General features: G+C 51.7%; 2 protein-coding genes across 2 annotated transcripts in view; both read right to left on the reverse strand.

Annotated features, from left to right (window-relative positions):
- LOC135118701 (prolow-density lipoprotein receptor-related protein 1-like) overlaps positions 1-1,944 on the reverse strand; it is a 34,482-nt gene extending 32,538 nt beyond the window's left edge. Inside the window, exons 1-3 of the mRNA XM_064041328.1 lie at positions 1,443-1,944; positions 1,129-1,368; positions 58-590 (exon numbers count right to left, since the gene is read on the reverse strand). Of these exons, the coding sequence (XP_063897398.1) occupies positions 58-590; positions 1,129-1,368; positions 1,443-1,944 (1,275 nt within the window). The remainder of the gene's footprint in view (positions 1-57; positions 591-1,128; positions 1,369-1,442) is intronic.
- LOC135118722 (prolow-density lipoprotein receptor-related protein 1-like) lies at positions 1,923-11,685 on the reverse strand. The gene is made up of 11 exons (XM_064041393.1): positions 11,489-11,685; positions 10,500-10,741; positions 10,332-10,434; positions 10,134-10,264; positions 7,554-8,138; positions 7,229-7,486; positions 6,896-7,159; positions 6,280-6,830; positions 3,973-4,122; positions 2,856-3,107; positions 1,923-2,063 (listed from the first exon to the last, which is right to left on the reverse strand). The coding sequence occupies exons 3-10, from the start codon at positions 10,415-10,417 to the stop codon at positions 2,889-2,891; spliced, it is 2,244 nt and encodes a 747-aa protein (XP_063897463.1). The 5' UTR covers positions 10,418-10,434; positions 10,500-10,741; positions 11,489-11,685; the 3' UTR covers positions 1,923-2,063; positions 2,856-2,888.
- Positions 11,686-11,687: the final 2 nt, after the last annotated feature.

Raw genomic sequence — 11,687 nt, forward strand, 5'->3', positions numbered from 1 at the left:
GCAGGGGGAGGTTAGGGCGAGGCGCGGGGCGCGGGGCGCGGGGGGCGCGGTACTCACGTGGTGCGGCGGGCAGGTGCGCGGCGGGCAGTCGGCCTCGTCGTCGGCGTCGTGGCAGTCGCGGCGGCCGTCGCAGCGCGCGGCGCCGGGCACGCAGCGCGCCGCCACGCGCGCGGTGCTGTTGCCGCGGCACTTCCACTGCGACGCCAGGCACGTGAAGTGCTCGCAGTCGCGCTCGTCGCTGGCGTCGGCGCAGTGCGGCGTGCCGTCGCAGATGTGCGAGGGGTGCACGCAGCGCCCGCTGTCGCACTGGAACTGGCCGGGCTCGCAGCGGAAGGGCGGGCAGGAGGCGGGCTCGTCGCTGGCGTCGCCGCAGTCGTCCTGCGTGTCGCAGCGCCACCAGAAGGGGATGCACTTGAGCGCGGCGGCGCACACGAAGTGCGCGGAGGTGCAGTTGGGCGAGCACGAGCGGCCGTCCGCGCCCAGCACCCAGTGCTCGGGGCAAGCACAGCGTGCACCCGGCCCCGCGCCCGCGTCCGGCGTCAGCAGGCACAGCCCCGAGCAGTTCAGCGACGCGCACAGCGCCGACAGCTCTGCACCGGCACGCATTCATTCCATGTCCATTTACTCGTATACGGTGAAGGCAATACAAAATGCTAACACAAAATTATATATGGCATATTGATAAGTAGGGCCCGGATTAATATGTAAATAGATATTTTTAATTGACGCGATTTTCGGCCTAGAATGAGTTTTCTACATCGATTATCATATTTAAACTGTGAAGTTTTATTTTCCATATTTCAAGGCTAAGTCCATATTTTACAAGAAAGTGTCAGGATCATCCATATATTCCAAAAAATACATAGAATTGACGCTGTGTGTATTTCGTGCTTCACGCTTTTTTTCATTGCATTCATTGATACACTTAAACTATAAAAATTCTGTGCAGAAGATATGTTTAATTATGGAAAGTATTATTATTTTACACTGAATATTTTTTTCATATGTAAGATTTTTGCGTCCATATTTTGTGTACATATTTGAGATTTTTTTATACTATCTGAGCCCTAGTGATATGTTTCGGGCCAGAATAAACTTGTGAGTGTATTATAAGAGAAGTGTGAGTACCGGGCACGGGCGGCTGCCGCGCGGAGTGGTGCACGCGCAGGTCCATGGGCTTGTGGATGGTGTGCACCAGCGTGCGGCAGTCGTAGGCGCCGCCCGCCGCCGAGCTGTTGCCGCCGCTGACTGAGCGCGGCCGGCGCAGGCAGCTCTCCACGCCGCGCGTCTCCCAGTCCGACCAGTACACGCGCCCGTCCCACACCGCCAGCGCGAACACGTGGTGCAGCCGCAGCCACGGCATGCTCTCTGCGACAGGCGCGGGGGTGAGCACGCCGCGTGCACGCGCGGGGCGGGCACGCGGCACGCGGCGCGACACTCACCTCGCGAGAACAGCACGCGCACGTTGTTGCCGTCCAGGTCGGCCACGGCGATGTAGTCCTCGCGCGCGTCCGCGAAGTACAGCTCGTTGGAGGCGGGCGACAGCGTGAGCGCGTTGGGCCAGTAGAGGCCGGCGCCGATGAGCACGGTGCGCGCCGAGCCGTCCATGCCGGCGCGGCCGATGTGCGGCGCGGCGCCCCAGTCCGACCAGTACAGCAGGCCGCGCGCCGGCAGCAGCGCCAGCGCGCGCGGCTCGCTCAGGCCGCCGCGCAGCAGCACGCGCCGGTGCCGCCCGTCCAGGCGCGACGCCTCCAGCGTGTCCGTGCCCTTGTCGCACCAGTACAGGTTGCCGCCCACCCAGTCCACGGCCAGCCCGTCGGGGTTCTGCAGCGTGGCGCCGTGCAGCAGCTGCGGCGGGCCGGGCGGCGCCCCGCACGCGCGCCGCAGCGCCGAGCCCAGGCGCGTCACGTCGCTCCAGTACAGGCAGCCGGCCGCCCAGTGCATGTCCAGCGCCACGGCGTTGCTGAGCTCGTGCACCAGCAGCGCGCCCGGCGCCGGCGGCTCGCGCAGCTCCACGCGCCGGATGTAGTAGCGGTTCGTGAAGATCAAGCTCGCGCGCTCCTCTGCATTACATTACAAATCATTATTTATTCACGGCCCTTTACTTTTTTTCCGACTGCGGGTATATAGAGACACAGTAATGATCGGAGGCGAAGAGAACAAAACCTAGTTAACATTGGATATACGCTGTAATCTTATCGACTGCGGTTATAAAATATCTAAATTCTCGGGTAACTTAATGTGTCTTCAATTATATGATAACCATTGTACATAAAATAAGGTGTTATAAAATTATTCAAAAACAAAAATATAGTAAATTAGATTAGATAACATATACGTTAACAGTTTTGTACCTACAATTTTTTTGTTGCCATTCACGACGGTTTACAATTTATACATATCTATTGCAGTTTACAACATATTTTAAATTGCTTTTGTAAAGTTGCTGTTTTTTGGAAAGTAAAGTGTTTGTGGCTTCTTAACCATCTAGTTTAGATAGAAATTCTTTGTCATCTTATTTAGTAATATGTAAGCAAATTCTATTCATTTGGTTATAGTGATTTTTCTCGTGGCGGTCAGTTGCCGCGTGCGTATTTCATAATATTACTAGCTGACCCAACAAACTTCGTATCGTTTAAACCTTCCCTGGACCTCTACGAACATTTTAAAACCAAAATAACCCAATTCGGTCCAGCCATTCTCGAGTTTTAGTGAGACTAACGAACATCAATTCATTTTTATATAAAAGAAGAAGAAGATATGATATTACTGAGCAATGTTTAAGGTTTTTGTAACCTACAGACCGACATGTGTTGTTGGGGCGTGCGCCGTTGTGGAGGGTGTATGCTACTGACCGGTGTCGGGCGTGCAGGTGGCGCGGTCGGGCATCAGCCTGTAGCCGGGCGCGCAGGAGCAGCGGTAGGAGCCGCGCGTGTTGGCGCACGCGTGGTCGCAGGGTGCGTCCTCGGCGCACTCGTCCACGTCGGCGCAGGCGCGCGCGTCGCCCGCCAGGCGCCAGCCCGCGCGGCACCAGCACGCGCGCCCCACCGCCAGCTCCGAGCAGTTGTGCGCGCACTGACCGTTCTCGAACAAGCACTCCGCCACGTCTGCGGGGGCACGCTCATCATTTGTACTTTTACCACAGATATTTAAATACCATATCAGGCACTTGGAATGAAAAAAAGCCGGCCATGAGCTGTCAGACCACGCTCAGTGTAGAGTTCCGTAGTTTCCTGAACATAGCAAATACTTAACCAATCAATTTAAAAAAAGTTTTAACAGCTCACGGACGGAAACGAAAACTACAGCGACATCTCTCGGAAAATTACGTAACTATATTTAAAAACGTAGTTGCTTTGTATATTTTGGGTTTTGGGCAATAATTTTGGATTGCATGAACCGATTTTAATCAGTCTTATTTTAATCGAAAGAAGATAAGTAAATTAGGGATTATAATTTAAGCTAAAATATACTTAATACATATTTCATAAACGGTTAAATAACTGAGTTCAGAAATGATATTCTTAAAATTTACAACATCTGCTCAATTTATGAGTTAAAAATAATTTTCTCAGATAGTATTTACAATAATCTACATTTGAGACATTTTTCACACTCTTTAAAACAATGTTTCAAAAGTGAGAGGGGTGAGGACGTAGTTTTTTCACCTTTCGGAGCAATTATTTCCGAAAATATTGTTATTATCAAAAAAAATATTTGAAAAAAAAAAACACTCCCCACTTTACATGTAGGGGGGAGGGGAGGGGGGTAATTGATATACACATTGATATACAAATTTCAGCTCTGCAGTGCTATCCGTCACTGAGATTAAGCGAGGACGGACGGAGAGACGGACAGACAAGGCGAAACTATGAGGCTTCGCTAGTCGCTACCCAGTTACCCCAACACTGAAGTAGAAACGTGTGCAGTATAAACTGATGATAATAATGTATGTATGTGTGTGTGACTGACTGCAGTGCGTCTCGTCGGAGTAGTCGCCGCAGTCGTCGGCGCCGTCGCACAGCGCGGCGCGCGGCACGCAGGCGCCGCCGCGGCACGCCCACGAGCCCCGCGCGCACGCCGCGCCGCCCCACGCGCCGCCCACCGACCGCGCCCAGCCCGCTGCCGACCATTGCAACATCAGATATCACAGCATATGCCACACTATCAAACTTTAAGTATTTTTTTATTTATTTCAAATAGGCCTATAAAAGCTCTTTCAAAAACGTCAAACTATGTAGTTGCACGGTTCCAAAGAGTTGGTCTCGTGGAGAAGAACTGGCAAGAAACTCTATGGACACTCTTTTTAAAAGAAATTAAAATAAATTTCAATAGTTTTCGATCTACTCCTGAGAACATTATACAATGCAAATAGAGCTAAACATTTATTAATAACCTTGTAGCATCTAAGCGAGATGCTCATAAGCATACTACGCAGGCCTGAATAGGACTGTGTTTAATAAAAATGCTTCAGCAAGATTGTAAAAGGATTGTAATCTGTCAGACTATTTTGACGGAGAAAAATTAATAAAATATAAAATAAAACACACACACAAAAAGTTCCGACTATAAAGGTTTTAGTCCGCCACAACGCGACGCTGCGAACGCGACGAACGCGATCAACTCAAAGGAATCTCCTACATGCGGCCTATGTGACAGTCTGCGGCGAGACGCGACGTAACGCGTACTTGTTTTGAGGGCGACCAGACGCGACACCGCGAACTATTCAGAAGCGTTGATTGTTGTGGGACAAAAAAAAACATAAATATTAAAGAAATCGTTTATTAGTACAAACAAGTTGGAAGATTGTTGCTGTCTGTACTTTAAATATGAACTTTCAAGCAAAATTGTAACACAACTTCTCCATGATTTGAGAAGTAATGACCAAAATCACGTAGGACATCTGTCGCGTATAGCATCGCGTCGCATTACGTCGCGTCGCGTTCGTCGCTCACGCAGGACACCGCGTAAAATGGCGTCGCCCAATTCTCAGGCACTTGTCTCACCGGCAACGATTAACGAGTAACGAGTAGAGCTAGAACTAGAAACGAGTTAGCGAGACGCGGGGAGCGAGTGCGTAGTTCCGATATTTGTGTAGCTCGGCTATAAGCGAGTGTGCGAGTGAGGCGGGCGATTACTCGCATCACTCGCTCGCTAGATACGCACTGTAGAGAAATGCCCAATGGTTGCTCTCTCGGCGTGAGTTCTAAACGCTTGGCGAGTGTCGCCGAGCAAGTGCTATCTTTCATAGCTTTTGTCGCTCAGCGACAAACTAGTGAAGCGAGTGATCGCCGGCAGTGTGCACAGTCAGCGATCAACTATTTGTATATGCATCTCTTTTGTTCACTTGGAAAGTATATCTATTGTACGTTTCTTGAGCGAGGAAATAGCCGATAGTTAGTCGTTTTCTCGTCGTTGGTGGGACCACTGCCTAAGTCATTTATTTCGGAATCTTCGACCGTAACTTTTTATGTTATGCGCTAGTTATGCTCATTCGATAAAAGCCGAAATTTTTAGTGCAAAATTTTCCATTTAATAATCTATCACTAAAGATAGGATGCACCCAATACTCTCGGGATCTCTTTTTATTTTTCCTTCTCCGGTGTATGAGAGCAATAATAACATTTCTATGCAATGTTTTATTAATTTTCATTGTGCGGTGCGACCACTCTTTTCACCAGTTGGTTAGAAACTAGCAAATAGTCGGCAGATTGTTGGATAGTTTGCGCTCTCATCACCGACTAAACTGTTTAGTTGGCTCAGTGTGCGTACTAGCAGGCCAACCCGACTAAACTATCGGCCGATAAAAAGTCTGTGGTCTGCGGGGGCTCTAAGCTATTCTGTAACATCTGTTCTAACAGATATAAATAATATGAATGTAGAGTATGTAATTTATGTTATTCATTCCACCTCTAGTTTTTATTTATTACTTAAAATACTGTCATGTCAATTTGCAAAAAAGACGTATAAGAAAAATATTGTACAATTTAATAAAGAAAGTTTTCAAAGCTATGAATTCTTACAAGAATGTGAACATAAGGAAGTGGTGATACCAAGCTCTGAAATAGTGTTTCTTTAATAAGTTTAACCTCTTGTTTGCCAATCAATTGCGTTCGAGTGGATCCGCGTTTTCGGCATACAACCAGTTAATATTAATGTATGCCTATAATATCCATTATTTGTTCATTATATTTTGTCCTTTCATTTTGAGGCTCAATGGGCTGCTTTTATAGGCTATTTGTAAATAACGACAGAAATATGGGGCGTGATGGTACTGACCGCACAGCAGCGGATCCTCGTCGGAGCCGGCGCCGCCGCCGCCGCCGTCCTGGCAGTGGTCGCGGCCGTCGCACTGCAGCTCGCGCGGCACGCAGCGCCCCGCGCAGCCCAGCGCGCCCGCGCCGCACTGCGCCGCGCCCGCGCAGCCCGCCTCGTCCGACGCGTCCGCGCAGTCCGCCGCGCCGTCGCAGACCTGCGCCGCCGCCACGCAGCGCCCCGAGTCCGCGCAGCGCGCCGCGCCGCCGCGCACTCGCAGCCCGCCTCGTCCTCCCCGCGCGGGCAGTCCGCCGCGCCGTCGCAGCGCGCGCCCCGCGGCACGCACACCGGCCACGCGCCGCACGCGAACTGCTCCGCCGAGCACGACGCGTTGCCGTGCCGGCACGGGCCGCGCTCGTCCGACGCGTCGCCGCAGTCCGCGCGCCCGTCGCAGCGCCACGCCAGCGGCACGCACTCGCCGCTGCCGCACGTGAACTGCGCGCCGCCGCACGTCGCCGCCGCCGCCGTGCTGGCCTCGCTGCTCGCCTCGGTGCTGCTGCTTATCGCGTTCGACTCTGTGCAGACACACGGTTAGACGCGGGCTCTGCCGCCGCCACCGCCGCCCGCTCGCCATACGCACCGGTGGGCGCAGCGCACTCGCTGCCCATGCAGGCGGGGCAGTCGCGCTCGTCGGAGCCGTCGGCGCAGTTCTGCACACCGTCGCAGCGGGCGGCGACCAGCACGCAGGCGCCGTCGTCACAGCGGTAGTTCTCGGGCGGGCAGTCGCAGCCCGCCTCGTCGGCGCCGTCGTCGCAGTCAGCGCGGCCGTCGCAGGCGCGCGCCGCCGCCACGCAGCGCCCGCCCAGCCCGCAGCGCAGCGTGCCGGGCCCGCAGGCGCGCGACGCTGCAACACGCGGAGTGAGCCGGCGCCGCGAGCGAGCGGGGCTCGTGCTCGTAGCGCGCCGCTACTCACTGCAGTAGTAGAGGTCCTCGTCGCTGGCGCTGTCGCCGCAGTGCGGCACGCCGTCGCACACCAGCTCCTCGGGGATGCAGGCGCCGTCCGCGCAGGCCCACTGGCCGGCGGGGCAGGCGGCCGCCGCCGCGCCGCACGCGCGCCCGTCCGCCTGCAGCACGCGCCCCGCGCCGCAGCTGCACAGCGCCGCGCCCGCCGCGTCCAGCGAGCACAGCTCCGCGCAGCCGCCGTTGAGCGTGGCGCAGGGGTCGGCCGAGCCTGCGGACACACAGTTGCAGAGGGTGCGCGCGGGCTGGCCGGGCGGGCGTGGCACACACACACTCACAGGTCTGGTGCTGCGGCGCCACGGCCACGATGGCCATGGGGCGCGGCACGTCGCGGCGCAGCGGGGTGGCGCCGCCCGCCAGCTTGTCGGCGCGGAACACGCCGTGCGCCAGCCAGTCGGTCCAGTAGAGCCAGGGCCCGGCCACGGCCAGGTCGAAGGGGTGGTCGGTGTGCGCGCGCGTGACCACGCGGCGCCGGGAGCCGTCGTAGTCCATGCGCTCGATCTTGTCGAGGCGCGCGTCGGCCCAGTACAGCTTCTTGGCGTCGTGGTCGAGCGCCAGGCCGTTGGGCATGAGGATGTGCGTGGCCACCAGCGTCTGCAGCTGGCGGCCGCTGGCGCGCGCGCGCTGGATGGAGGGCTGCGACTCGTTCCAGTTGGTCCAGTAGAGGCGGCGCTCGCAGGGCTCGTAGTCCACGCCGCGCGGCCGCGAGCCTCGCGCCAGGCGCAGCACGGTGCGCGCGCCGGCGCCGGGCTCGCCCGCCAGCAGCGCGGGCACGTGGGCTGCTCGCACGGCGGCGCCCGTGCTGGTCCAGTACAGCGTGGCGTGGTCGGCCGCGAACACCATGCCCTCCACGGCGCCCGTCTCTGCGCACACGCACCGCTTCAGCCCTCACCGCTACTCTTTTACGATTTTAACATTTCCGTAGCTCGTTAGTTCCTTGTGTAAGGTGCCTCAGTAAAAGTGCACTTTTTCATTTTAAAATTAAAACAAGTATCTTATGGTAGACTTGTGATATTTTTATTCTATCGTAAAGAAGAAAAGTTATAGAAATAGTCATGGCTTGTCATCGGAACCATCGGGGTCATTTGCCGGTTATTTTATTTCACACTTAATCGGAACATATCTTATTTATAAATACATAAAATCCTTGTATGTATTTATTTAAAAAAAAAGATACAAAATGTATAGTGCAATCTTACCGAGACACCTTATACAGAGTGTGTCGTACCCAATCACATTTTATTAACCATTTAATTACGTTAATATACTGGTTAATACAATATTATGATGTCGATTAAATGATTTCCAAGCGAGGACTTCTAATTGGTTCTCTGTCGACTATGACTTCCTTCTATTGATTAATTTTTGTTTAGCTGTAAGTCTTCCATAGTGTATTAAAAAAATAAATAAATATAATAAAAATGTGCGAAAATTAGAACACCATATAACAGTCAGTCATAGCCACAAACAACGAAAATTCACCCTTGAAAACAGACAGCTATCAACTGGTCAAAATATTCGATACTCCTAACTTTATTTCTGCTTTACACATGTTGTAAATTATGAAAACGAAAAAATCACTCTTGTGGCTAAACCACTGAATGGATTAGGTAAATTTTTTTTACAATTCGCCGTAGAATATCATAAAGTATATGTGATAGGATTTAATGTGATTAGGTACGGCACACCCGATATACACGTATATTATTATCTATACTGTTATAATGAAGAGCATTTTTGTTTTTTTATATGTACAGTAGACCGCACATCAGTGGTAACTGTCATGCACCTTAACTCAATAGTAATAAGTACGATTTTCCTATAAAACTGTTACCACTGACCTGAAGTTGACTGTACCTACCCTTAATGGTACAGACAATGAGTACAGCGACATTAAGCCACTGAAGCGACCTTTTTCTTGATTTATAAGAACTTTTTATTAAATACAGACTCTAGTAAGCGAGTGGGACTTTATTATTATTTTTCTATTTAGGACTCAAAAAGAAAACATAATTGAACACAGTACGCATAACTGGATGCGTGAGGAAAATCTTTTTAAAGTTCCGAAATCAACCCTTGTAGTTTCACCAAACCGGTAAAATAAAAAGTGGAAATAAAACTTTTATTAGGGTACCCCCCCACACGTAAAGTGGGAAGGCTTTTTTTTACTCCAACCCTAACTTGTGATATATTGCTGGATAAGTAATTAAAAATGAATACGGTACAGTAATTAATCATGTTAATATTTTCGGAAATAATCGCACCGAAACCATAAAAAAATGTTCTCCCCCCCCCTAACATATAAACCGAAGTTTAAAAAATATGAAAAAAAATTTCAAATGCGTACGAAAACACAACATACATAACCTATAACGTAACTATTATATGTAGTAATCTGTGCTATAACGGCAACACTGTATTCAACGATGCCGTGATCATTACGTTGTAAAAGTATTACGTTATAGAGTATGCCCAATTTTTTAAGGGTACAGTTTTCTATCTAGTCTATTCAAAGTAGAGTAACCCTATTGTTCGTGTGAAATCGCTGTACTTTGGGTTTGACTGCATGTTGTTCATAATTTATATATGTTTAATCAAAACGTTCAAATTAAATTCAGCCAGAGTAGTAGCTGCAACTAGCAACTAAGGTCAACGCATCGGAAAAAGTACAAAAAATACCATATCTGTTATTTTGAGGCAGAGATCCCTGTCATCATCCCAGAGAAATAAACTGCGTTAGATAACCATTGTTTGCACGGTAAATATTGTATGATTGTATTGCGTATCATTAATTTGTTAATACAATAATAGTATGAAAGTGAATGCGCGAGGTGTGTGTGTGTGTGTGTGTGACTCACGCTCGAGCAGCACGTGGTGCGCGGAGCCGTTGAAGAGCACGGTGTTGATGGAGCCGCGCTGGATGTCCGAGTAGAAGAGCCGCGACTCCGCGTACCAGTACGCCAGGCTGATCGCGTTCCGCATCAGCTCCCTGCACACGTGTGAGCGTCACTCATACTGCAGGTCCCCCACCCCTCCCCCCACCGGGCGGCACTCACTTGTCCTGGATGGGCTCGTAGGGCGAGTTCAGGTCCTTCTCGTCCAGCAGGTGGATGGTGTCGATCTCGGTGACGCGCGAGTACATCAGGAACGACTCGTACGCTGCACACAGAGCGCGGGGTGAGGCGGGCTGGGTGCGGGTGGGGCGGGGTGGGGGCGGTACGTACGCGTGCAGGTGCGCTGGTCGGGCGCCAGGCGGCCGTGCGGACACACGCAGCGCGGGCGCGCGCCGTCCCACAGGCACAGCGCGGCGCACTGGTCGGCGCAGGCGGCGCCCGGCGGCGGCGTCTGGGCCGCGCGGGACCACACCTTGAGGTCCTTGAGCGAGTCGCCGAGGTTGTCGCGCAGCACGCGGTACTGCGTCACGTTGTCGCGCGGCGCCGCCAGCACGCTGCCGCGGTGCGCCGCGCTGACACAACGTTACACTGTTAGCTACACCTACACCAAGGCATTCCCTCACCTTATATGCTTCTCTGACCAAAACATCTACACATACAACCATTTCCATGTTAAGCGAGGACTTGTAATTGGCTTTCTGTCGCCTATGATTTTTTTCTATTGTTAAGTTTTTAGGGTTCCATGAGGATGATGTATTATTGTTGCCGCTATAACAACAAATACTGAAAACTATATAATAAATATTTTGGGGGTACCCATAGGTACAACAAACGTGACTTTTTGTTTGTTTTATAAGTAATGGTACGGAACCCTTCGTGCACGAGTCCGACTCGCACTTGGCCGGTTTTTATAAAGCTGTAAGTCTTCCGTAGTGTAAATAAATAAATGTTATCTGCATAGTTCAAATTATTGAATGCAGTGATAGCACTACATATGTACCAACTAACAACTGACAACACATGTGCGATCATCGTACCGCAAGCAGCGGTGCTTACTGCGGACAGTGGAATCTCGATGCCACAACTCATTACTGTTTAGTTGAATTAGTTATTTATTTAACCATTCATGTACACCAGTAAACACATACGAAAGAAGAAGTAACATAAAATTGTACAAGGGTACTGCTTATTTCTAAAGAAATCTCTTCCAGCGGTAGTAGTAGTAGGAGGTATTATTTACATTAAGGAATCGATATCGAAAATAATGATAAATATAGCATAGTTCTTTTAAATTTTAAACAGTATGTGTGTGCGCTCACGTGTCCAGCCAGTAGAGCGTGTCTCGGTGCAGCGTCAGCGCCACGGGGTGGTGGCGCTGCGCCGGCAGCCGCGCCAGCAGCTGCGCCGGGCCCGCGTAGGGCGCGCGCCACAGCTCGGCGCCGCGCGGCTCCAGCCAGTACAGCTCCCGCGCGCCCGGCGCCGCCGCCAGCGCCGCCGCCGCGCCCGCGTGCAGCAGCG

Source organism: Helicoverpa armigera, chromosome 25 (assembly GCF_030705265.1).
Source record: "Helicoverpa armigera isolate CAAS_96S chromosome 25, ASM3070526v1, whole genome shotgun sequence".
NCBI classification, from domain to species: domain Eukaryota; kingdom Metazoa; phylum Arthropoda; class Insecta; order Lepidoptera; family Noctuidae; genus Helicoverpa; species Helicoverpa armigera.